At 38.0% G+C, this 27636-nt stretch overlaps 2 protein-coding genes and 1 non-coding gene across 3 annotated transcripts; all 3 read right to left on the bottom strand.

Moving 5' to 3' along the window:
- Positions 1-10210: 10210 nt before the first annotated feature.
- On the bottom strand, positions 10211-10292 carry TRNAS-GCU. The gene has a single exon. It is a non-coding gene; the product is annotated as a tRNA-Ser (tRNA).
- A 5054-nt stretch (positions 10293-15346) lies between these two features.
- LOC109242354 lies at positions 15347-22206 on the bottom strand. The gene is made up of 5 exons (XM_019409216.1): positions 21744-22206; positions 21115-21152; positions 17006-17282; positions 16402-16685; positions 15347-15880 (listed from the first exon to the last, which is right to left on the bottom strand). Exons 1-5 carry the CDS (start codon positions 22071-22073, stop codon positions 15445-15447), a joined length of 1365 nt encoding a protein of 454 aa, XP_019264761.1. The 5' UTR covers positions 22074-22206; the 3' UTR covers positions 15347-15444.
- Positions 22207-22935: 729 nt separating this feature from the next.
- LOC109242353 (uncharacterized protein ML2537-like) lies at positions 22936-27147 on the bottom strand. Its single transcript, XM_019409215.1, has 7 exons — positions 26772-27147; positions 25241-25351; positions 25016-25114; positions 24814-24924; positions 24430-24733; positions 23997-24136; positions 22936-23912 (listed from the first exon to the last, which is right to left on the bottom strand). The coding sequence occupies exons 1-7, from the start codon at positions 26907-26909 to the stop codon at positions 23361-23363; spliced, it is 1455 nt and encodes a 484-aa protein (XP_019264760.1). The 5' UTR covers positions 26910-27147; the 3' UTR covers positions 22936-23360.
- Between the last annotated feature and the right edge of the window lie 489 nt (positions 27148-27636).

Below are 27636 nucleotides of genomic sequence, written 5' to 3'. Positions count from 1 at the left end.
ATAGTATCCTTCTCTGACGATTTTGTGAACCAAGAACTCGGCACTAGAATGGTTACCGCAGGTGCCCTCGTGAATTTCCCGTAGAATGTAGTCGGTATCTCCTGGTCCCAAACATTTCGCTAATGGTCCATCGAACGTCCTCCTATATAGTGTTCCACCCTCGGCCAATCTGAATTGTGCGGCCTTCGTGCGTAGGGTCCTCAATTCTTTAGGATTCGATGGAAGCTTCCCGTTCTTTGGGTATTCGATGTACTTATTCCTCCAATCCCAGGTTAAACTTGTGGAATTTATTTCGGCGTGTCCTTCTTCGATTATTGACCTTGAAAGTTGGACGACAGTCCCCGAGCTAAGTTCATTGTCTTCGATCGACGACCCTAAATTTGTCAAGGCATCAGCCTCGCTATTTTGTTCTCGAGGTATGTGTTGTAGTGTCCATTCTTTGAATCGATGTAGAGACACTTGTAGTTTGTCTAAGTACCTCTGCATTCAATCTTCTCGAACCTCGAATGTTCTGTTGACTTGATTTACCACAAGTTGGGAGTCGCATTTGGCCTCAATGACCTCCGCTCCCAAGCTCTTAGCTAGCTCGAGACCTGCAATCATGGCCTCATACTCGGCCTCATTGTTAGTTAATTTCGAAGTTTTGATAGTTTTGATAGACTATCTAATTGTATTACCTATGGGTAGCTTTAAAACAATGCCTAGCTTGGACCCTATCATGTTCGAAGCGCCGTTTGTGAAAAGGGTCCACACCCCCGATGACGTACCCTATTTTAATAATAGTTCCTTTTCTACCTCGGGTACGAGGGCTGGCGTGAAGTCGACCACAAAGTCTGCCAAGATTCGAGACTTAATGGCCGCTCGGGGTTGATACTCGTTATCATACCCGTTGATCTCGACGGCCCATTTGGCCAATCGACCCGAGAGTTCGGGCTTGTGCAGAATGTTGCAAAGGGGGTAGGTGGTTACAACACAAATTGGGTGACATTGAAAATATGGTTTTAACTTCCAAGAGGCGCTTATCAAAGCAAGCGCCAATTTTTCTAAGTATGGGTACTGGGTCTCGGTTTCACCTAGGGTAACATAATAAACAGGAAATTGCGTACCTTGCTCTTCTCGAGCTAAGACCCCACTTGCCGCTATCTCCTAGACCGCAAGTACAAGTCAAGTTGCTTGTCCGCCTTTGGTGTGTAAAGCAATGGCGGGCTTGACAGGTATCTTTTGAGTTCCTCTAAGGCCCGTTGACATTCCGGTGTCCACGTGAAACTGCTTTTTTTCTTAAGCAGTGAGAAAAATCGGTGGCTCCTATATGAGGACCTCGAAATAAATCGACCCAGGGCGGCTATGCGTCTTGTTAACCATAACACAACCTTGACATTACCAACAACTATCCCGATATTGAGCCAAGCCCGGCACCCCTGATTGTGTTACGGATTCAGTTTCCCAAGAACAATCAAACAGTTCGTAACTCTAATTGCGTGACGTGATCGGCTGTTAGGACGATGGGGACGATAGAGAGTCCTCTAGCCCGGTCCCGTCCTTGCGTCCTTGTATTCTGATTGTTCTTACCGAGCTAGCGAATCTAAAGTCTTTCATTCTGTGGTTAAGCCTCTTTCTCTGTTGCCTCTTTGTTTCATAAGGATCGAAGCTTTCCTGGCCCCGGGCTCTCTTAGGCATTTTAGCTATATGCTTTTATTCCTCTTCTAGTAGCTAGTATCTAAATTTAGTATCATATCATTTCTTTCATCCGGGATTGGAATGACCTATGTTGTAACGGAGGAGAGAAGGTGAACCAGCTTCCTTTGGTCGCCTCTCCCGTCTGGTCGAGTAGCTTCGAAGTAACAGAAAGATTTAGAAATAGAACCATCTGATTTAATTCGTTCTCAATAGCCACGAGATGATCATCTTAGGGTGATCCTTTTGTCGACGGATGCTAACCGGCCTAGCCTAACCAACCGCTACAAGCGGGCAGGAAATAGATGTGGTGGAGACTCAAGTCAAGGCGATGGATCACTATCACTATAGATAGATGCTTTCCCTGGACTGTGTTCAATGGCACCTGATATGCCAGCAAGGGGTAAAGCTTCTACGAAAGCTTCCCCCTCATGTAGTCGTGGGCCTTCCCAGCCCCCCCTCGTCGCTTCTGGCGAAGCTGCGAGTTCATGAGCAAGTGATTGAAGGAGCCATGTTCCTAAAAGAAAATGACCCTCTTTCTTTTCTTTTCTTCCCCTATCCCTCAAAGTCCTTGTATAGGTTGGGCCTTTGGAATAAAGATCGTCGAGCCGCCGACAACTCCCTAGGTTCACTAAAACAGGGGATACTCCGCGAAAGACTATTGAGTGACCTGTCGAGCTGATCCGACACCAAGTGGGCCGCACCTCTGAGGACTCAATATGAAACAGAAAGGTGTTCCTTTAAGCCCTAAAGTCGTTTGTCATTTTCTTTATACGATATTTCTACTCAGCTTGAAAAGAAGCCTCTCTTAAGTTCAAGAGTTTAGAAAGGCCTTAGCATGGGAAGGAGTCTTGGAATTCCTATTGTATAAAATAAATGTATTGGGCAATGCCTTTCTTTTCTTGAATTCAAAAATTCTCCGCCTTTTCTCAGCTTGACAAGGGCCAGACATGAATCGGAAAGAGTCACTTTCCTCATAGGAGAAAGGGTGCGCGCTAAAGCTAGAGCAGCTCTTTTTCGCGATATAGGTGTAATTTAATTAATTCAGTACTTAAGGTCTTCACGTTGTGTGCTTGCTTTGTGCACCGGCACAGCAGAATTCGAAGCTGCTCGGCGTACTAGCCCTATAACGGAGTCAAACCCAACCACACTCTCTTAGTATAAAGCGGAGCAGGACCGTTGGCCTGATCTGACTCCCCACCCAATTGTTTGTTTTCCTTAGCAGTATAGTACGACACATGGGAAATCACAATCAGAGAGAAGTAACGATACGATAGATCCGCAGGAAATAGTGATGCTAATGTGTAATGTGCTGCCTGGTGACAAATCACCAACTCAGGAGTCCATGAAAGCCTTGATCTACGGAACTGACATATACTTGTGCCCAATGCGATGAGGAGCTTACTTAGTATTGAAATCGAGTTGGCAAAAAAAAGGGTTGGTTAAGAACTATTGACTGTAGACCATAGCAGTTACAGTCACTCAATGGAGATGTTCGCCTTTGTTTGGAATGAAGATGGATGAACAGGCCTTCTTTAGGTATCTTATATCCAGGTAGACAGGTCAAAAGCTGTTAATAACCTGACGGCTGCTTCAGAGCTTCAGATGCCAACCAGTCGGCCGCGATCTTACCTTCTCTCTTCTCTATGAGTATGCTTACAAAAGCACTGCCAATACCTTTGAACAAGATTCCAGCAAGCTTGGGTCAATACCGATCTACCTTAGTAGATCATATGGATGTAGAAAAAGCTTCTAATTTGGATGAAATAGAAACATCTCTTTTCCATTTCTATTTACCCATTTTATACAAAAAGGAACCCATGCAACGATAGGAAATCCTTTTTTTAGAGAGCCAATGCCTTAAGACAGACCCTAATAGCAGTTGTCGCCTACTTCACTGAGTTGTGGTTCTAAAAAGAAGATTTAGCTTGGTATATTCCATCAAGAAGTCTACCCGGGCGCCCTTCTTCATTCATCCATTTAGGCCCGGCTAGGAACACGTGGATCCAGGGAACCTGGCTCAGGAACAGCTTCTTACTAGTAGGAGCTAATCACAGTAAGAGAGTCCAATCTCTGAAATAGAGCTTAGTCTCTCCATAGTAGTCTTTTGACTAATAAGATAGAAAGGGGCAAGCCAAAACCCACTCTGCTGAGTTCGGCTTTCGGGGCTACCTACTTTCAACTGGATACCATCAAGAGGTCAAGAGAGGAGGAGCCGATGAAATTCTTTCGGAGTTCTTCCCCCCGAACGAACAAAATGTTGAATTGAATCGTACCAGTCTCTACTGGGTTTATTACTCATTTTTGTACTTGCTTTTTTATTTTCCAATAATTTCTTCAATTAACAAAACGAAAGAGTCTCTTTCTTACCCGCCCTTATTAGTAGTAGGCAACCTTTCTTTCTCGCCTTTCTTCCAGCTTTTTCCAACGAAATCATTAAACCTGGCGGCTGCTCGCTCTTTGATCAGTGATTCACCGACCACTAGATCGATGAAGAATCTCTCTAAAATCTGCTCTTTGATCAGTGATTCACCGTCCACTAGATCCAGGAATCCCACCTTATTCTCAAACCTGGTGGCTCGGTTGATTGGCACTCCTGTAGGCTCATCTTGCATACAAATTCTGGGGGTCCCAAGTCCTGCATCCACCAAGAACATTTCTTCCCTTAAGCGTAAAACTTCAGATGCAATAGCACGAATCCTAAGCTACGACGCGCGAAGGAATGGTTCCATGAATCATGGGCGGATCTTAACAGATTTCCCATCAGAGGACTACTACGACTTCATCATCGTCGAGGCGCCCCGGTCTGAACACGCCAGTTGGTTGCAATTTCATATTCATTAGATAAGACATTGTGGATATGTTCTTAGTGAGGACAACCAGATTGGGACGATATGATGTCTTCGATTGCCTTGATTTTATTGGGGTTGATTTCGATTCCCCGATTTGATACCATAAAGCCGAGGAACTTGCCCGAACCGACCCCGAATGCGCATTTCTCCGGGTTGAGCTTCATGTTGTCTTTTCTCAGTATGTCAAAGGTCTTCTGTAAATGTTCCAAATGGTCCTCTGCTCGCAGGGACTTAACTAGCATATCATCAATATAAACCTCCATTGATTTACCTATTTGTTCTTCGAACATTCGATTTACTAGGCGTTGATAAGTAGCACCAGCATTTTTTAGTCCGAACGGCATTACATTTATAGCAATAGGTACCGTATTTAGTGATAAACGAAGTCTTTTCATGATCCTCCGGGTTCATTTGTATTTGATTATACCTAGAGTAGGCATCGAGAAAACTAAGGATCTCGTGGCCGGCCGTGGCATCGATCATGCGATCGATATTCGGCAAAAGAAAGGAATCTTTAGGGCATGCCTTGTTTAAATCCTTATAGTCTACGCACATTCTAAGTTTGTTCCCTTTTTAGGGACAACAACTACGTTTGCTAACCATTCGGAATATTTTACCTCCCGAATGGATCCTATATTGAGAAGTTTTGTTACCTTGTCCTTAATGAATGCATGTTTTACCTCGGACTGAGGTCTTCTCTTTTGTTTCACCGGGCAGAACTTCGGGTCCAAGCTCATCCAATGCGTAGTGATCTCCAGTGGGATCCCTGTCATATCTAAGTGGGACCAAGAAAAAGAATCCATATTATTTAAAAGGAATTGAAGGAGTTTTTTCCTGAGCTCGGGAGTTAACCCCGTGCACAGGTATACCTTTCGATCTGGAAGATGCTCGATCAGTATGACTTGTTCCAGCTCTTCGACCGTTGACTTCGTTGCATCGGAGTCATCGGGGATTATGAAGGTTCGAGGTATCATATAATCATCATCCTCAAAAGTTTCCTGCTCCTTCGATCGGGCTGAGGCCGGCGACTGTGGTTGCTATTTGACTTCTTGTATTCCTTTTGATTCCTATCTCCTAGTTGATAACTGCGCTGATACTGGTATTATCTCATCGATTGCAAATATTTCCTTGGCGGCGGGTTGTTCACCATTCACCATTTTGATTCCTTTTGATGTTGGGAATTTCCAGACTTGGTGAAGCGTCGAGGGTACTGCTCTCATATTATGAATCCAAGACCTTTCGAGCAACGCGTTGTACCTCATGTCGCCTTCGATCACATGGAACTTTGTTTCCTAGATAGTCCCGACCATGTTTACTAGTAGAAAGATTTCCCCTTTGGTGGTTTCACACTCCATGTTGAAGCCGTTAAGTACTCGAGCTGCAGGCACGATCTGATCTTGGAGGCCGAGTTGCTCTATGACCCTTGATCGGATAATATTTGTCGAGCTACCTGGATCAATCAACACACGTTTAAATTGAATTTTATTCATAAGGATATATATTAATAGTATGTCGTTGTGAGGTTGTTCGATCCCTTCTGTGTCCTCGTTGTTGAAAGACAAGGTTTCTTCTGGTAAGTAGTCCCGAGTTGGCTTTTCCCTCGTAATTGTCACTTTGGTGCATTTGAAAACCGGTCCTTGAGTGATATGACCCCACCAACGATCATATGAATTACGTGATGTGGCTCTTCCCGCTCGTTTTGCATGTTCGAATCTCTATTTTTGAAGTGGTTCTTGGCCCGATCACTTAAGAATTCTCGAAGGTGACCCTCCTTGAATAGACGGACTACCTCCTCCCTCAACTGTCTGCAGTCTTCGGTTCTTTGACCATGGGTACCATTGTATTTGCACATATGATTCGGGTTCCTTTGAGCTGGATCGGTTTGTAAGGGTCTGAGCCATCTAGGATCCTTAATCTGACCAATGGCTGATGCAATACTTGATGTATCGATGCTGAAGTTGTTTTCTGATAGTCGAGGTGCCTCTTTGGACCCGGCATCCCTATCAAAATCAGTTTTGCTCATAAGCCCCTGGAAACTTTATCCTCAATCATTTCGTCTATCATTCCGTACGGGGTTGCATCCGGACCTGTCATTTCTCCGATCTCCATTGTATGGCTGGTATCTATCTCTATTCGAACGTGGTTCCGATCGACGTCCCTTTTATCTCTGTCCACGGGCCCTTTGGGATAAATCGAACCAATTGGAGTTCCCAGTTAATCATCTTCAACTCTAATTTTTGATTGATACTGATTATGTACATCGGCCCAAGTGACAGGTGAATATTCGATCAAATTTTGCTTCAACTGTTGTAAAGTTATGGAGCTCCGAGTGTTGACCTTATGTAAAAGCTTGAACAACCCAGTCGTCGGTGACTGGAGGCAAATCCATTCTCTCCGTTTGGAACCGAGATATGAATTCCCTGAGCGTTTCGTTATCTTTCTGTCTTACCTTGAAGAGGTTCGATTTCCTTGTTGCAACTTTAATGGCTCCGACGTGGGCTTTCATAAAAGAATCTGCGAGCATTGCAAAACGAATCAATAGAGTTGGGTGGTAAGTTATGATACCATATCATGGCACCCTTCGATAAAGTTCTCCAAATTTCTTCAATAGAATGGATTCAATCTCATCATTTTCTAAATCATTTCCCTTTATTGCACATGTGTAAGAAGTGACGTGCTCATTAGGGTCGGTGGTCCCACTGTATTTGGGGATTTCTGGCATACGGAATTTCTTGAGAATGGGCTTCGGAGCCGCACTTGGAGGGAAAGGCTTCTACACGAACTTCTTCGAATACAAACCCTTAGGATCAGGGTTCCCCCGGTATTTGGTCAACCCGTGAGTTGTATGTTTCTACCTTTTTGTCATTAGCCTCGATTTTCTTTTCACCTGATTCGATCTGTTTAGTGAGCTCCTCAAGCATCTTCATAACGGCGGGATCATTCCTTGATTCATTAGCGTTTGATTTCTCCGGTACAGCTTTGATTCTATGAACAACTTCTTGTGATGTTTCGAGCTCAATTCTGTTTGGTGCTCGATTCTGATTTTGGAGTTGCGCTATCGCAGCTTGTTGAGTTTGCAACATTTTGAATATCATTCGAAGGATAATTCCGCCTTCTTCACCGCCTTATGCGTTCTAATCCGCTGCCCGAGCGTCTCTGCGGACACTATTTCCAGGGTCGACGCCCAGATTTGTATTTAGGGCGACATGCGAACGGACATCGATGGGGTCTGCGATCGGTACTCCCTCGTGGCCAGCCTGAGGCACTTCGATCCCTGGGGCGGCTACATTATCCTTTTCTCCATGGAAACCGAGGTCGTTATCGGTGTGAGTGGCTACTACTTGCGAGTTAGACATGTTGATCCTGATATCAAAAACACTCACAGGAACAAGCGTAAAGTAGTGTGTTTTATGAGAATTTATACCGGGCAATCACTATTATCCTTAGCCCCACGGTAGGTGCCAAACTGTTTACCCTAAAAACTGGATAACAATTAAACTTATAATGTGGTTTTAAGGACATGTGATTTCACCTAATACTAATTGATAAATGTAAAGAATAGTAATGGAAATTGACTATAAGACAAAGCAAACTGGTATTACAACATAATTCAACCCTCGAGCTCGGATGCCCTCGAACTGGTTGATGCAAGAATAGTAAAAAATATGATAAGCCGATGAACAAGAGAGTGTAAATTAAAGAGAAAATATTGTATTGCTTTGATATACTTGGATGTCCAGTGTTTACAAAATGATTAGAACCCTCTTTATATAGTAGAGGAATCCTATCTATGGTTTAATTCTAATTACGGAAGTAAATCACATGATTAGCCTAAACAATCACCCTTGATTTGATCTGTTCCGAGATTTTCGCCGTGATCTTCGACCGATCACGGATATATCATTTTTGCGTTATTGCGCTTTGCTCGAAGTCTGCCATATTTGGTCTCGATCGTTGCTGGCCTTGATCTCGACAGGCACCTCGATTCTCGATCTCGATACCTTTTCTTCGTGCTCTGGTCTGATCCACTACGAGGTTGACTTTCGATGCAATTCCCAGGTCTCGATCAAACAGCAAAATTGGGTAGGCCCGGTTTTAACTAAATACACTCGCTTTGGTACCCGGCTAAATCGGATTGAGAAATATATATTTTTAGCCGTTCCCAACAATAATTTTGATTAAGTATATTTTTTGTATATATATTTATTATATTCACATATTTATACACTTTTCGACTGACGACTACAATTAGTTTCAGCCGACCGATCATTTTTGTATTTTGCCCAATCGGATCTGTACCGTATGAGGAACTCTCTATCATGTTACATTGGCCGAATTTTAACTCGAGACCTCTAATTAATAGTGAAGAGTACATATCCATCCTATCACATCCTTTGATTGTCTCTCGTTTGAATATTGACAGAGCACAAGTGAATGACACAAGGAGGCAAGGGAGTAAACAAAAAGAAAATTATATATGCTCGATGTTTATATCAATTCAATTATCACATCATGAGTGTCTTCATATAAATTATTATTACTTAATCATATTTACTTAATACATATTTTCATATCAACTTTCTAAAAGAAAATGACAGATTTATTTATTTTTTAAAAATCTTTGACAACTTTTGAGTATGTACTTTCACACTGTGGGAAGACAACAATTTATGAAGTTGACATATATTCGGACAAACTTTAGGACAAACGACACATTAGCAAAGGTACGTTTATATGTGAATCTGCAATTAGCCAGTTACAGTACGTTCCTTTGTTTTCACTATTACTCTGTAGTACACATCATTGTGAAATTTGCCTCTAAATTTTTAGATAAACTTATATTTTTTGCTATGAAAACATTAAAGCCCCATGCTTGTACTCGTGGTACTTTTTGAAAACTCACAAAAAGTAAACTGTATGTATTCCCTTCCGTTCAAATTTGACCTTACCATCAAAGTCGGATTTATGATTTAAATTATACGGTTTCAATTTTTAAGGTTCTTGGCATTGAATTTATTATATTTTTAAAATTATAGGTATCTACTATTATTGCAATTTTAGTGAAATTTTACACAAATTTATATTTAACGTTGAAAGTATAGGGTTCATATAAACACGGTATTGCAATTGTCCACCAGCCCTTGCTTACCAAGCCTTTACAAGATACTCCTTCCGGTCCATAATAAGTAATCTTTTGGCCTTGTTATTTTGGTCCAAAATAAGTGTCATTTTACATAATCAAGAAGAAATTAAATTTATTTTGCCCAAATGTGCCCTTATTTACTTATCCCAATGTGTTAAGATAACAATATGCAAATTTTAATTAAGGGTAATTTAGTCAATATATCTTTTTTTTCTCTAGGAGCTAATACTTTCTTAAGGGGTGTGCCAAAGGTCAAAAATTTACTTATTATGGATCGGAGGGAGTAACAATAAAAAATAGATACACTCCTATCAAAAAATTGCCTTTACTTAGATGACCATTTAAGTTATTAACTCCAAAAAGAAGTTAAAATAAATAGTTCATAAATAATATAAGTATGATTTCAGCTAGGAAAAAAAACATTTATCCAAAATATTAATACGTGCACCTAATGGAAATTGGTCTTTTCTCACTTTGTCATATGTGTAATAATAATGTCACTAAAAGTTGAGTTTGTTAAATTTAAAAATAAAAAAAAATTCGTCGCCTGAGAGATTCGAACTCTCGCGGGGAAACCCCATGTACTTAGCAGGCACACGCCTTAACCACTCGGCCAAAGCGACATCTGTTAGCACTTTCTAACCTTATGTTATTTCATACAACAAAAATAGAGACTTAATATTCTGCAAGTTGAGGTTGAAAACTAGAGCTATCTTATATTAATGTTGAATAACTTCTTTTTGTTTCACACTCGGTGATCGGCACTCACTTTGTGATCAGGCTAACCAAGATCCACGCTAACACGTCCTACCTTGGGGATAAAGAGATCACACTTGGTACGTGCTTTGCAATCCGATTAATCAAGATTCACTTTAAGAAGTCCCACTTTGGAGGATAAGACGATCGCTACTGAAGGCGACTCTTATCCAGAACTCAAACCTTCTTTAAACCAACTTATTGCATACATTTTGTTCGGAGTGTTAGATTAGTTACCGTTGAAGACTTAGTTTTAAGAGGAAGAAACATGTCCGTCATTAAAAGAAAAAAAGAAGGAATTTTTACATTCCTATACCACATAGGAAACCTTTTTACCCTCAATGTTTAAGGTTTGACTTAATTACACTTAGTATACCAAATTACCATTTCTATACTATAACTAATTAAGGGTATAATTAATGAGATATTTTTTACTCCTTAATTAAAGGGTTTCCGTTACCCGCCCAGTATCTCCACTCCTCCCTTACTTTCTCTCTCCGAATCCCTCAGCCTCGTACCCACGTTCTTTTACCCATACCCAGTAAAAAGGTTGTGGAGGATTTGAGCATGTTTAACCAATTTCTATTATTTTCATTGCCATAAACGACGAGATTACAGTAAGTTTATAAATAAAATAATTGTGGTTTGAGTATAATTGATACTGGTAGCAGAGGCGGACCGAAGATTTGAAGGTGACGGGGGCACCATTATTTTTCAACATAGCTATACATATCTCTAGCTTTAAAGTTTAGCGTACAACTCCCTTGAAGGGTATATGAGGTCTTTCGATTTAGGAATTTAATTAGAAATAGAAGGGGGCAGGGAAGTTCGAGGGAAACAAAAGCAAAAAAAAGTAATTAAAAAAAGTTATTTGTAGTTGTGATGTTCTGCCTTTTGTAGTTGTAGATATTTTGTGGACAAAATAGTTTTATTGTTGTATTTTACTGTTTGTAGTGTAATTGTAGTTAGTTTGTAGTTTATGTAGAACATTACAAGATTAATTGTAGTCTAAAATGTAGATGTAATGTAGACATGATTGTGGATGATGTGTTGCCTGTTTGCCCTGTAACTGTAGGTAAATTGTAGTTATTTTTATATTAGGTACTTAAACTGTAGGTAATTTGTACATTCACTGTAGGTAAACTATAGGTAAATTTGTTTAAATTGTAGAGCTGGTTTTATACATAATTGTAGAGTTTTTGTAGTTAATAGTAGTTATAATGTAGGATTCATGTACCGCTTCACACCATCTATCACAGTATGGATATGATCTGTTGAAGCCCTCACCTAGAATTACATAACAAACAACAATAAAAATATTTACAATCATAAAATAGTTTATCTACAATTTATCTACAACGTATCTACAATTTACAAATTAACTACAGTTTGTCTACAAATTATCTACAATCTCACTTTAATATTCCTCTATGACGAGAGAGGCTGGCATATCCCACACTGTAGTTTATTTGTAGATAAATGTAGGTATTTTGTAGATATTATCGTAAATTCAGACTTCCATATTGAAATCTCGTACACTTATGAGTAACGGCTACAATCCTAAGTTTTTATTCTCCTTTTTTGTCTCCATATACACACTAACCCCTATATTGTTCCTAATCTCCATTGGGGGACAATTCTCATTCACAATGTATTTGATTTCTACAATTTTTTCTGAAGTATCAATCATTAATTGCTCTGCAATTGTAGAAATCAACATACTGTAACTTGCATCCTCATCGAGCACAATGCCATCAACTTGAAAATCTCTAAATCTACCATAGCTATCCCAATTTCCATTAAAATGTAGCATGATTGGGATTTTGGACATGATTGCTTGTCGTTGCAGAGTTATTGTTCAATATTTTGTCGCTTTTTGATTTTTTGGATTCAGAAAAAAAAAAAGACGAATAACAGAGAATCGTAGAATTGATTTCTACAATTTGACTTGAACTTTTTGATTAGGGATTGATGAAAAAAGTCGACAAATTGAGATTTGCAGAACTGATTTCTACAATTTGGAATTGAGCTTCTGATTTCGATGAACTGATAGTTTGATTTGTAGCGACGAACTGATATTTTGATTTCGACGAATAGAATTTGTTTATAAATTGAAGATGAGCGATTTCCGTGATATGATATGATCTTATTCACGCCAAATCTGTTCAGAATATTCTGCTCCTAAAATTTAGCTCGCAAAAATAGGAAGATACAGCTGCTATTAATTAGCTTTTAATGATTGGTACAAAAACTGTAGAAATAATGTGGACTGGGCGGGTAATTTAGGAATTATGCACATTTTTGGTGATAAGGTTTCATATATGGTATAGGTAAGAAAAAATCCCAAAAAGAAGTTAAATGGTTAGCATATTTTGAGGGATGTTTTGGAGGAAAACTTGAATTTGGCTATATCATTAATAGTCAAGATTGAGCACTTGTTTGAAAACGTCTGGAATATTGTTGGATCATTGGAAACGGTCTAGTGACCGATATTTATTGCTTTCCCCATGACTATTGAGTTCATTTTATGAAGTGTTGACGACATGCAACACGAATTTGTGATTATATTCAGTTTTTTTTGTGTCTTAGCATATGCTGATTTTGTACAATTTTTTTTGACGGACTCTGATTGACCTGAAATTTCGTAACATAGGAAACGGCCGAGTGACCAATACTCATTGTTTCGCCATGACTTTCAGATTTATTTTTTGGTGTTTCGGGGTCATGCAACATGAACTTATGACTATATCCACTTTGTCGTGTGTATCAGTACATGTTGATTTTGTAAAAAAAAATTAAAGGGCTCTGATTGGCCTCACATTTTGTAGGTACATTCGAACGGCCTATTGACCAATACGCATTGCTTCGCCATGACTTTCGAGTTCATTTTATGGCGTTTCGAGATCATGTAACACAAATTTATGATTATGTCCACTTTATCGTGTGTATTAACACATGTTATTTTTGTAAAAAAAATTCACGGACTCTGATTGGCCTGAAGTATTGTAGGTCTATAGGAAAATGACCTAATGACCAATACTCATTGCTTCGTCATGACTTTCGAGTTTATTTTTGTGAGTTTCGAGGTCATGCAATACGAATTTTTTATTATATCAACTTTTTCGCGTGTATGAATACATGCTGATTTTGTAAAAAAAAATTGACGGACTCTGATTATTTGAAATTTTTTAGGTCCATAAGAAACGGTCTAGTGACCACTACTCATTACTTCGCCATGACTTTTGAGTTTATTTTTTGGTGTTTCAGGATCATGCAACAAGAATTTATGACTATATCTAATTTTTCATGTGTATTTTTACATGTTGATTTTATAGAATTTTTTTTTACGGAATTTGATTGACCTGAAATTTTTTAGGCCCATTGAAAGGCTTAGTGCCTAATACTCATTGCTTCGCAATGACTTTCGAGTTCATTTTCTGGCATTTCGACTCGTTGCAACACAAATTTATGATTATATCCACTTTTTTTGTGTGTAGTAAATATTGATTTTGTAAAAAAAATTTGACGAACTCTGATTGGCTTGAAATTTCGTAGTACCATAAGAAACGGCCTAGTGACCAATACCATTAATTCTCCATGAGTTTCAAATTCATTTTACGGCGTTACGAGGTCATGCATATTTAATTTGTGATTATATCTATTTTTTCGTGTGTATTAGTACATGCTGATTTTATAGAATTCTTTTGTCGGACTTTGACTGGCCTAACATTTTATAAGTCCATAGAAAACGACATAGCGACCAATACTCATTGCTTCACCGTGACTTTTGGGTTCATTTTTCTATTTTTGGGGATCATGCAATACGAATTTATGAATATATCTACTTTTTCATGTGTTAGACATGTTGATTTTCTAGAATTCTTTTGATGCACTCTGATTGGCCTAAAATTTTATAGGTCCATTGGAAATAGCCTAGTGATCATCGCTTCGCCATGACTAACGTTGCTTTCTGTGTTTTGTTTCAATTGCCTATTATGTTTGTTATTTAATTAGAACATGTTTAATTATTAAAATGTTTTTAACAATTTTATTTAAAATTGAAACGTGACTATTAATTTTTTAAAGGTGTCAGTTAGCAAGGATTGAATTTGTTAATTCTAACATACACCTAAAGGGTTTATAAGTACCCCTTGCCTCTCCAAAACGAAACAAAACACAGGAAGCAACAGTTTTCCTGCTATTTACAACTCACAGAGTTCATTCTAGTGAAAATTCGAGTTAATTGCCAGTACTCAAATTTCATAGGCTTTGTAGAATCCTAGAGGAATTCTGCCATAATCCTGCAGCAACAATAGTGTGAGGCTTAAACTCCTTAAGGACAGTGTACTATTAAAACCTGATTATTTCATACCCATATTTCTGTAAACACGAAGCAATCGGGTTTCTCCCTTCACATTTTACTCCCAACAATATCCTTGTCCTATTGTCTATGCAATTATCTTTCATGTGTTTTTTGAATCTAGGTAGGTAAATATTTAAGTAGGTCCCAAAAACATCTTTGTTATCTTTCTTTCTATTAGATGACAGCTTAATGTTGTTTTGGTCGTCTTCAATCTTCATCTACCCTGATGGTTAGCAAGAACCTAAGCAAGATGGGGTTCTTTTCTTTCTTTTACCTTTTCTTATTCTTTTTGGTGGAGGGCAAGAGAGGCATTGAAATGATCACCAGAATCTCTTTATTGCAGATGTGTAATGTAAATATAATCAACAATGAACACAGTACAGTTTAGGTACATACATGAACAATGTAAATTATCTGAGACAATTGAAAATATAGAACTCTACATACCTGGTCCCATGATCGGACAATCGCTGTACAAATATATACTATGGGTGCCAAACAACAATAAAGGGTATGACCTTATAATAACAAATGAACAAATAACAATCAAAGCAAGAATTCAAGAGAAAAGTACAGTTTGTAATTGAATTTAACAATAGAATAAAATATGTACACAAGGCTGTATTGATCCGGCTGTTTCAATCAATTTAATTACATTAATTGTGCAGATGAACATATTGAGAAATGTCTGATGCAACATGGGAAATCCAATTAGCTGTAGTGCCAAAAAAGAGTTCCCAAAACCAAAGATCCAATGCAAGAACAGAAGAAAAAATTAGCAGGGCTAAAGTCTGATATCGATTTAGAGGCCAACCTGAGACTTCTGCCATCTGTTTCAAGAAAGGAAGTGAACTGGTTGTTAGGTCGCGGTTCCTTATGGACCAGGCAGTTACCCACTGTACCTGATAAGGGACAAGGTCAAACTCTTCTCGCAGCCTCCGTCCCAAATCTGGCATGTGCCCACCACCATACAGGATAGCAATCTTGTTATGACCCTCGTCCATTGCTCTTTGAAGTGCTTCTAATGCAGCTTTGTTTCTCTCTCCGATGATGACAGATTCCGCCTCTACATCAGCTGTGATCTGTGTGAATCTACATGTATAATGGGAAAATTTCTTTAGTAAATGAAAAGAGGCAGTTGCAAACGCACACTACACAGAAGATCAGATGGAGGAAAAGGTAAACAATATCAGCACGGAGCAAAAACGATACTCTGAAAAGATTAGATTGTCCTCTCTGTTGATGCACAAACTTATAGACTGTACGATATGAGCTTTGCATTCATGGATTACATCTGCTTTGGAGAAAGGGATTTCTTTAAACGGCCCAATGCAGCTTCTTTTTTTCTTTTTTAGAGGTTGGTTTTACTTCATTATTCATACTCTTACACTCAATGGTTTCAGATAGCATCTGTTCTTTTTTCTCTCTAAATTATTTGACCATTAATAGTTATTACTTCCTATCTAAACTTCATATGAGTTGAATACTAGAATAATTTAGAGTGGAGGTGTTCCTTAGCCACCACTTCTGACTCTCAATCTAGAAAGCAGAAACCAATAAAATATTCCAGCCTGCTGCAAACCAAAACTAACTTTTGACTGCCAAAAACTTACTCGGATGTTAGTCGCTTTGCCAGGAAGACCTTCATTGCAGCACCAAAATCAAGTCTGGACAAGGCTTCTAGTTCAGGATATTCAGACGCCGGGCTTTTCACATCCGCACAAACACCTCCAATGATAAGAAGTCCAACAAGAGGCATCGGCAGCACCCGAGAAGCCCATAGAAGTTTGGATCTCCAAGGGCCAAGATCTTCTGGAATTGTAGGTTGCACAAGTGCTTTTGTTGATCTAAGGGTCATATCTCTGGCAAATGTGAAGAAGCTCTCACCTCGTTCAAGCTGAAAAGTACATACAACTTGGTGAGATCTTCGGGTCATGTGAGCAGAGAAGACAGAAGGAAGAAAATTTGGCACAGTTAAAAAAGAGAAAACTAGAAATGTTGGTCTGAGGTACAACCTTATAAATATTAAATACATACACACACCAAACATACATCAACCAATAAATAATACATAATACAGATAAAGCAACTGTCGTTTACTTAACAAAATAAGCAAAGGGAAGTGAGGGAGAGGCTTCAAGGGTATGAACATTTTGAATAAACAGCAATTCGCTTAACAAGTAATGGCCTTAACAGCAAAGTTATCACATAGACTACCTGGAGTAACTTGAAGGTCTCAAAATCAAGATCTGCATGGTACCAATTCTCACCCTCGTAGTCAAGACAATCTAGCTGGAAATCAAGGGTGAGAAATCTTGCCATCTGCCTTTGGATGAATCCAATAATATTAAATCCACGTGATCTTGAGCTTTTTAATTTCTTTCTAGAAATAGAACTAGAACCTCTTCTACTCTCCAAACTTTCTCTGCTGGCTACCATCTCATAAAGAACGCAATCATATGGTTCAAGTTCCTTTTGTAGGGCCGCAAAGTACCTGCAAATACAACATTAATCCAAGTCAAACTGTTCTGTCAGACAACATCAGAAAAGCATGATGCAGAAATAGAGGTTAGTAAGATGTTTCTATCAGGAATACAGATCAAGATATCAGATAATAAAATTTTAAGAAAAAAAATAAATAACCATGACCATGAGACAGAATCAAGACGGAAGCAAGTGCCATATAAGCAACCAGAGTCCGTACGAAAACTGATTCACGAATATAACGGAACTATTAACTAATTACCGAAAGATGATTAATTCTATCTTATTCGGCCAAAGTCGATGACTGCTATCTTTTGATGTGGTTAAGCAACGAACCTTAGGATGGTTCTTCAATTGACAATAATTACCCAACTGCTAACCGCAGTTTTCTATGGAAGCAATGAAATGAGAATCTATTAGCTTTAGAAGTTAGAAGCATGATGCCAATGAAACACAGGAAGTGGGTAAAAAACTCTTCAGTAAGACAGGTCACAGGACGCATTTGTTCCCACTTTGGGAATTCCACACCTTTTAGGAATTTCAGTTGAAGCAGTTGCAATTCATGATTTGCATAACATGGAAAGGATGATTTTCAATTTGACAAGAGCATTCATGAAAAGGCTCTGCCAGAAGAAGACCTGGATTAAATTGGATAAATGTACTCCACAAATGATGCAGGTAATCAACTGAATATCAAACTATTCAGAAAAGATAATAATACGTCATCAGTGATCGTAGGTAAAAAGGTGACCATAAAACACAAGGTGGAATATGCAGAAATCTAGAAAGGAAACTTTAGTATCAACTCAACAGGAAGATGAAAAATATGCTACCTGATGCATTGCCATAACCAATTCAGTCCTTTTGTCTAGCTCAAGTTAGTTTATAATCGAATTTTAGCTAAAATACATTTTAAGAAGAGGAAATCACAGCACTTCACATTTAAGAGTGGAGGTAATCACAGCTAAATAGACTTTTTCCTTACCAGAACACACAATGGGCGACATGTAAGGACTTCAATGTTATACCAAAGAAGCCTTGACCACCCGACATAGATTGGTAGTCCCTGATGTGAAGCTAAAAGAAGAGACGAGTTCCAAGCAACTGACAAGCACTAACTAACAAGCCTTTCCGGAAAAGCTACAGAAGGAGAAAACATTGGACCTAGAAGGTTAGGCATATACCCAGTAAAAGGAAGTGCAAGAAGAATTAAGAAAGTAGCAAGTGAAGTGATAGGTGTGTCTAAACGCCTAAGACCTCGACCACATGAATCATGGTGGTGGAAGGAGAAGGTGCAAAGCAATACTAAAGCAAAAAGAGAGTACTATCAAAAGGTTATAAAAACAGAAGACCGAGAAGACTTGAAGAGTATAAGAGAGCTAAACGAGAAGCTAAAAAGGTTGTTAGCGAAGCTCGAGGTAAAGCCTTGGATGGCTTGTGGCAAAAGTTAGGGCTGCATGAAGTGGAGAAAAAATGTACAAAACTAGAAGTTTAGAACCCCTGAAAGAGATCAAAGACTTTATTCTATCTTCATTAAAGAAAAAAGATCAAAGACTTAAACCAAGTTAAATGTTTTAAACAGAAAGGTATAATCTGATATGACCACCAAGGATTGTGGTGAGATGGATATGATCCCTCCACCTTTAATCAGAGGTCTCGAGTTCGAGCCTTGAGAAAAGAAAAAGAACCCAGTAGGGAGCGCTTCTCGCTTTCCCCTTTAGTGAGCCTAACGCTCGAATCCGGATCAATCGGAACCTTAATGTGGATACCGGACACCGTGTGGTAAACCAAAAGAAGATTATGTCTGATATGTTCGAATATTTATGATTCAAAAATAAGAAGTTGTGAGAAATAGGAAAATAGTGATAAAAAAATATAAATAGGATTCAAGGATCTAAATAGGACAAAGAAGAAGTCAGAGAAGTCAAAGAAAATAGCATCCCCCCGGATCTGATCTCTGTTCGCAAGAAGAGAATCAACTGAATAGCTGTTGTCCACAAGTGCGACTTCAATATGTTTTCCAATTATTACTAGGGTATCAACTAAAGAGTCTACAATTCGAAGGATCTAAATAGGACAAAAATATAAATAGCATTCAAGGATCTATGAGATGGTCACAGTGTCACAAAATTAGAGATGACCGCATTCAAATAAAAGGTATAGCATATATATTAGCCAAAAACATCCGAATAGAAGGAAAAAGACAAGTAGTACAAAATTCCTTATTTGAATAGTTGTAGTTGTAACTACTAACTAGTCATCCTTCTTTAAGGCCCCAACAAATGCAACATCTGATTTCCTACATTCAAGGGATCTAATGTACAAAGAGGAAGCTAATAGGCTCCTTTTGGAAAACTTCCAATAGGACATAGACCAGAGCCCTTTTTGAATCAAAGAATGTCATATGAGGTGGTTTGGTCATATTATAAGTAGCCCTCCAAAAGCACCAGTTTATAGGTGTAAAACCACGATAAGGTATTAAAACGGGATGCGATAGACCTAAAATCGCATGGAAGGAAGTTCCCCTATCTATTAAAATCCATGCAGGCTTAGCGAGAAATAGAACACAATTGAAGGAAAAGTTCATTGTTGGTAAGTTTACGTTAGATTCAATGTTTGCTAAGAGTCTTTAATCTATTAGAGATCTGTATGTTAGTAGAAAATGTATAGAACTTCTAGTGTTCGAGAATTTTCAACTTAAGTGAAACATATAGTGAGGATTCACATAGCCAACCCTAACTAACTTGGGATTGAGGCTTTGTTGTTGTTGCTGTCTAGCTCCAGCCATGGCTACTAAGCTTCTTTGTTATCCATACTATATAAGAGGGGAATATGGATTCCTTTTGGCACTTACTTTACCACATCACCAAACAAAAGGACAAGTAGATTTAACAGCAGAATTTCACCTCCATATTACAGTCGTTAAATGCATAGCAAAAAATCTGTTAATATAGGGTAACACAATTACCACTTTGACATTATTCATCACCATTTGAGAGAAACCACAGAAATGAGCAACATTATCCAATCTCTTACTCTTTATTCATACAAACTGAGTTGTGCAGAATAATAACTAGCTGATTATCATATGCATTTCTAATTCCTCACATATGTCTCGTGCCCCTACCTTTACAAAAAGTTATCATCAACATTAGATTCTAGGGGCAGTTACGATTAGCTTGTACTATAAATATCCCCCCTTTCCCATGATTGTACCCCATTCTCATTCTACTACTCATACTGTTAACATACTGAAATCACTGCAACACCTTTCTCTCAATTACAAGTGACGTTCGACAGCTTTCTTCAACCAAGGATTGCTCAATAAAAATTCTTTACTTTATTTCACTACTTTTGTTTATATAGTTTCCATTGCTCTCTTATCTGTACTAGCAAAGATTCATCCTGTTATTTCAATTCAAATTGCTTGTAGCCTAATTCTATAAATTTAACTGACTAATCTAATAATTAGATTTTAGGTTAAACTTTATAAATAAATGAAATATTGATCAATCTAGTTCCTCACATTTTGGTGTTTCAGATACCACATAGATGACCATGTTCAAAAGTAACCATCATAAATCAACACAATCTTAACTTCTTCAACTTATTGACGGTGAATTCATATTACTCAATCTAGAGTTCTACACAGAAGCCAGTGACTAGTAATCTGTATTGCCGGAAAGGTTCTCCCTGTCCCGGGCAACCTCTCTTCTTATAGGATTCATAGAGTGGAGTTTCCCTTTAAGGTTGGATTCCACAGATAGAAATAATCTCACTTCATATCAACATAACATCAAGCTCTATAAAATATTTCTGGATTCTAAGAGACATGAACTTACTCTTTATCAGCAATGTGTATTGTCGACACCAAATCAACCTACACAATCAAAATTTCGAAATCACAATCAAACTTCAAAAATTAAACTCAAGCATAGTCAAATTTTCAGTTTATTTTGCAAATATTACTCATATCAAAGTCATATATACAGTCAATGCAAAAAAGTTTTTACACTATCAAGTCACCCAAAGAAAATCTACAAGTAAGCCGCTTACCTTAAAATGTAAAATGTGGGATTTGTAGACTAGAAATTAAGACAGGTTACCTGCTACAACGGGTAAAGGTGACCTAATATTGTGAAAAAATCCTTATACCAATGGTGTATATAACTTAAACTAAATACATCACGGATTTAAGTTATATGCACTGACTGACAGTGTAATGATTTTTACACTATCCGGTTGCTTACCATTTATTGTTGGTTATGAATGAGTGCTTATTAAATTGAATCACCTACAATTGACTTTTCGGTGACCTGATTGTGTAAATAGTTTTCTTAACCTCACACAATATACACACTCGCGTACGCGCACACGCACACTGCCAAATAAAATGCGTCCCATGCCGAAATACACACACACACTATCTCTGAAAGTTCCAGAAGGTTCAGTTCGAAACATTTTATTTTACCTGGAGAAAAGGTTGAAGAAGAGACCAAGGGAACTTCTTACGGTAAGTAACGACAGCGGTTTGCAGCTCAGCGGTGCTAACTCCATCATCGGCGCTAGTACTTTTTTTAAACCTCATGAAATCAGCAATCGAATTATTCCCAAAAAACTGCTCCGCCGAGTCATTATTATCAACCAATAGCTGCTGCTTCGGTAAGAAAACGTTGAGATTCGGAAAACGAGGAATTCGTCGAAAGGAATTAAACGAGGGGGAAGGGGAATCGGAGGTGAAATTTGAAGGAAATGATGATGGAGATGTTGAAGAGAGTATAGAGAGAGAAGTTTGAACCATAGCTCTCTTCTAGAGAGAGAAAGAGAAGAACGAGGATATGGTGAAGAAGAGAGTGATGAAAAAATCGGTTGCTCTGGTTCGGGTTGTGGCTACGTTGCACGGGAAGTCGGAGCTTAATTTATGTTTTTCGTTATTTATCGATTTATTACTCCCGTTATATATAGTATAAGGAATTTCGAAATTATAATAACTAGGTGTATTTCTTTTTTCTCACACTTCTTTGCTTTGAAGCATCAACATGGCATCCTTATATATCTTTATGCATCTAAATTCAACAATTTAGTACCAAAATTATGATGGGATGGATAATATCCTTCTATCATTGATCAATAATCTCGAAATCGAATCATGAGAATCAACGTATAAACATATTTATTTTACAAATAATTTAAAATTTTATAATTTTTTCTTAAAAATTAGCATCGATATTATCCGTTATATCCTTGCTTACAACAATAACAACCCAGTATAATCCCACAAGTGGGATCTGGGGACGATAGGACAGCCTTACCCCTACTTGGAAGGGCAGAGAAAGTGTTTCCGATAGACCCTCTCGGCCAAGAGCATTATATCCTTGCTTGAAACATAATATTTAAATTTTATACAATTATAGAGAATACATTTTTTACATTTAAATACTTGATTATTATATGTATGGTCACTTTCTTATCAAATATATTGTTAAGTGTTCGATCGCTTTGTTATTTCATTTTCACAAGCTAAGATTTATTAAACTCATACTATATTTTTTATTTGAGATGTTATTTTAGTGACAATTCTTTTTTTGGTCGATTTTTATTGACAATTCTTAAAAGTAAATAAAACATATCAGTGTGTATCACTAGCAGTATCAGACAAGATGGAACCCTGATAATACAATAATACATATAATCACAGAACAATATAAGGATGATTATTTAGTAGTCCAGTACAACAATTTTTGTCAACCTGTAAGGCTGCAACAGCCTAGCAACTTATAACAAAAGTACATAAAGAATTTCCTAAGTACACTGAAGAATTTCAATGGATATTTAACAAATTTAATGAACTAACTAATACAAGGTTGTAATATGCGAAAACAGAGAAATTCATGAGGAAGTAATCCATGGAAAACAGACCTGCAGGCCTGAGCTAATCTACCTCTAGCTATAATCCATTCCAAGGTCGACGTCACCAATATATGGCAATCTCTATAACTTTCTTTCCACAAAGTCACGTATAACTTTATTAACTTCTATGGCAACTCGTTGGTTCTGCGCTCTATTTGGCTCAGAAAAGAAGTCAGGACTAAGCTGCAACTCCTGTTTGCGACAGCAACTGAAGCCCAGCTTTTAAATCCTCTAAAGTAATTGTTAATAGTTCGTCTGAGTCTATACAGTCAAAATTGAGTCTGAGATCTAAATTCTCTCTTGCATTAACCAGCATTGGATCCAGTAGACCTCCATTCATCTCCTTCCGCAGCTTTTCAGTGGTTTCTTCCTTGATAAGTGATGCAACAGCATCAACACTACATGAAGGATGCAACTTAAATCCGTATAGCAAGCTACTATCAGCTTGATTGGTCATCTTAAGATGAAGAATCTTGGCAAGGTCTTCAGAGCTAAAGTTGTCAAAATGGAAAAATTTTGTCACTCGTCTACAGAAACCTTCGTTAGAAGTGATCACACGCTTCATTGGTTCACTGTAACCTGCAAAGATTACTACAATTTTTCCACTATCCATGACTGACATTATCTCCTCTAGTGCTTCCAAACCATAGTCCTTATCATCTGATTTCTGCATAGGTATTAATCGATAGGCTTCATCTACGAAAAGAATCCCCCCTTCAGCTTCTTGGATCTGCAGAGTTTCCCTAGACTTGATCACCTCGAAGCCAAATACTTATGGGAATATATGGAAAAACTTCACTCACAAAAAGCTTACCTTTCTCCTTGTCTTCGGTCCTGTATGACCAACAAATTCACCAACCAGATCTGTTCTCTGCACCTCTGTCACCTTGTCAGTGGGAAGAATCCCCACCATATGAAGTAATTTTCCAAGAATGCGAGCAACCATAGTTTTTCCTGTAATAGTATACCATCACGAAAATATAAGAAATCAACCTAGAAGAAATATATATCAAACACATAAGTTGGCTAGGCAAATATCAATGGGTAAAGAGAAACTGAAACACATCCTGCATTCAACAGCATCACTGACATAACCACGAGCTACAAGGTATGTGCTTTCTTTCGATGAGTTTTTTTGTACTTCCTTTTAACAGTTTGACACCATTTCCTTTAAGTAGAATGGGTAAAACATTGTGATGTGCGTATTGGAACATATTTTTCTTTGTAAATTATATAGACCTGATTACCTGTTCCAGGGTTTCCAAGGAAAGCCATATGGGGCGGTCTTCTTGCACCAACTTTAAGCCCTAGGGCCTTACGCCTCTCATCCAAGAGCATCCCCTTTGCCCATTTGCGGAGCTGCAGTTTAAGTTCGTCCAATCCCACTATTGTAGATAATTCATGTTCAAGTTCATCCATTTTAGCTTTGGTCTGGCTGCATGCTTCAATGGCTTTACGTTTTCTTTGTTCTTCAAGATAATGGTGGAGAAGTTCGCGCAATTTTTCATTTCCAGGGCCTTGAGAGAGATGATTTATAGGAGTCATGCCCTCCTGCACTTCACATATTATTCAATTAGCAATGACCAGAAAAGAAACATGAACTTAATTTGAACAAATGGAGTCTACAGTACATTGTCTTCAGCACTACAATCCGCGTCATACTCCAACAATGTCTTTACTGTTGAATATTCTTCGGCTCGTAGTGAGTGCCAAACAGCAAGGTGCAATGGAGTCATCCCATTCTGCAAAAAGCCATATGAAAATGAAAATCAAAACAAATTGAGAAGCACATGTCCCAGGTCCAATCACAATTGTAGCAGTAAATATACATACATTGGCTCTGGCTTCAACAATAGCACCATGAGCAAGAAGCACTTTCGTCGCTTCGTTACAACCATTCTTGGCTGCCATGTGCAATGGCGTCTCTCCATACTGCAATGCACAAAATATTAACACCAGAAGGCAGAAAAGAAGAAAGCAAGAAGTTACAAGAGACAAAGTCCAGTCAGCTCCAAAAGAAAATGCAACTGTATGTAATTGATAGATTCCTTCACGTACCATGTTCCTGGCTTCTAGCTCGACCTTTTCTAGGCCCGACCAACCAAGCAAAACCTTAAGTATTTCAACATTGTTGTAACCAGCAGCGACATGAAGAGGTGTCTGCACCATCTGCATACAGATAAGTAACAAACCATATAAAGACTATACTTTTCACAAGCAATCTTCTAATCTAGCTTCCACAAGACTGTGACCAGGAAAACATGATCAGTAGCCAACTCACTTTGAAACTTTTATAAAACCATCAGTACCCCGTTTAATTCCCTCCCTCTAGAAAATTCCAAAGGAAACATAAAAGCAAGAAAGATCAAAGACATTGTAACCCCGGCAACTACTTATATTAGCCTCAAATTTAACTCCATATCTAAGTAAAACATTAACATCGTGAAACAACAAAGTGCACGAAATAACTCCAAATAAAAAGCTATACATCAGCTTATGAACATGATATCGCGTACCTGAGGTCACAAACTACACTAGCATAGTACAATTAACTCTATTAAACTGGCAACCAAAAACCCATTTAGTGAACCTTCATCCCACCCATTCACCAAAGCAACTGTACTATTATGTGTTAGCATGCACGATTTGATTTCAACGAAACATAAAAGAAAAAGAAAAGAACTTTTTTAAATCCAATGACCAATACTCTAGATGTATAACAAGGCAACTGAGTTTGACTATGGCTGTGTAAATGAATAGACATAATCAGGTTTGGGGCAATCATAAGCCATAATCAAACTTAAGAACGTAAAAAATGTCAAATCCCACATTGGTTGAGGAAATGGTTTGTGGTCTCCTTATATGATCTTGGCAATCCTCCCCTCATGAGCTAACTTTTGCGATCGAGTTAGACCCAAGAGTCATATCTTAACAAACAGACCAAAACAATATTTGAATGATAAGGATATCCTAATGCATCTTCCTCTTTTCTTAATAACCAATAAAAGAGGAAGGTGCATAAGGATATTCTTATTATTCAGATGTTTTTTTGGCTTAAGTTAATATATTTAACCTCTTTTTATTCATTGTTGTCACTATTAATCTTGCCCCAAAATGCTCAGAGTTGGAGCTCCAATTACATATATAAAGCATACCTCAGTGGGTTCCTAGAACATACTCTCGCATGCAAATTCAGGATTTGAATTTTGTGAATTCTGGATTCTAGGACAGCGACCTCAAGTGCTACTAGTTGGGTTCTGAATTCAATGATTGTATATATTTAGTGGATTTCTTAACACATACATTTTGGGCTAAAGCTACTGGGTTCTGCCGAACCCATATCTTAAAGCCTACACCTTCCCCTGCTCGTTATGCATTGGAATTCCTCAGAAAACACGGTATTCAGGATTGCATTATCATATAACTAAGCGGTTCCTTACACACATTTTTTTTAATCCAAACGTGTTTACATAGATAATGATAAAAAACTACAAATGATACGGTACCCCTTTATAGCACTTCTTGCACGAGTCTAAAAACTACAAATGTTAATAATATATAAAGACAGAGAACGAGAGAGAGATCGTACAATAGGGTTGCGTTCATTGAGAAGAGAAGGGTTGTCATTGAGCATCTTTTGAAAGGCAACAAAATCTCCAGATTGTGCTAAGCCATGAATGGTTGTGGGCCTTGAGGATCTTGACCGTTGATCCCGCGGCCTCTGCATCTTTTCTTTAATTATTTCCTGTCGTAATTTTCCTCCCTTTGACGAAAGAAAAACAAAGGAAGCAAAAACAGAGAGGTAGGAGAAAGAGAAATGTATGACGTCGGTGGAATAGAAAGGGAATTATCAGCCTTTCAGTCTCAGGGGAATTTCGTCAAACAAGTCATGTGTGAGTCATGCTGCGCGGAAAATGAAATGGAATGGAAGTGTCCGCATTTCGTACCCGGACTCGGCGCGTAGCATTGGCCGGTAGATTTTTTTATCCTAATTTGATGGCTTTACAGCTGCACACCAATAGCACTAAACCTTCCAATTTTATGGTCTTTTTCTATTTCATTAATTATAGAATTCATTTTTACCTTTTATGGCGTCCGACTAATCCAAAAATTCACGCAATAAAATTTCACTTTAAACGATAAATCTCTCTCTATCAAAAATCGACTCAGCTAAATATAATTGTTTCAAAATATTATTTGTTTAAAGTATGAGAAAAATAATTTTTAAAATCGTATCCTAATAGTGTAAAACATGTTTTATAAAAAAGTACAAAAATTGAGAGATCAAAGAACAATAACAATTTAGTCAAATATCGCTTATTATAGTTCATATTTCTTAAAGAATGTGGAGAAGAATAAAATAGCAAGTGCAAAGAATTGGAGGAAGTATATTTTAGTTTTGCATACTAACTAGGTCAAAAAGAATGACCAATTTTGAAGTATATAAGTTAAAA

This window comes from Nicotiana attenuata, unplaced genomic scaffold (assembly GCF_001879085.1).
Source record: "Nicotiana attenuata strain UT unplaced genomic scaffold, NIATTr2, whole genome shotgun sequence".
Taxonomy (NCBI): Eukaryota; Viridiplantae; Streptophyta; class Magnoliopsida; order Solanales; family Solanaceae; genus Nicotiana; species Nicotiana attenuata.
Note: the sequence above shows the minus strand (reverse complement) of the source record. Positions and strands in the feature narration are given on the sequence as shown.

Coding starts and splice junctions, on each gene's coding strand:
- LOC109242354 (XM_019409216.1), bottom strand. CDS start 22,073: ATGGTTCAAACTTCTCTCTCTATACTCTCTTCAACATCTCCATCATCA. Junction 17,283..21,114: donor ATACACATTGCTGATAAAGA/GTAAGTTCATGT, acceptor TTGTATTTGCAG/GTACTTTGCGGCCCTACAAA. Junction 15,881..16,401: donor GCAAAGCGACTAACATCCGA/GTAAGTTTTTGG, acceptor TTATACATGTAG/ATTCACACAGATCACAGCTG.
- LOC109242353 (XM_019409215.1), bottom strand. CDS start 26,909: ATGCAGAGGCCGCGGGATCAACGGTCAAGATCCTCAAGGCCCACAACC. Junction 24,734..24,813: donor ATTGTAGTGCTGAAGACAAT/GTACTGTAGACT, acceptor TGTGAAGTGCAG/GAGGGCATGACTCCTATAAA. Junction 24,137..24,429: donor CCTTGGAAACCCTGGAACAG/GTAATCAGGTCT, acceptor ATACTATTACAG/GAAAAACTATGGTTGCTCGC.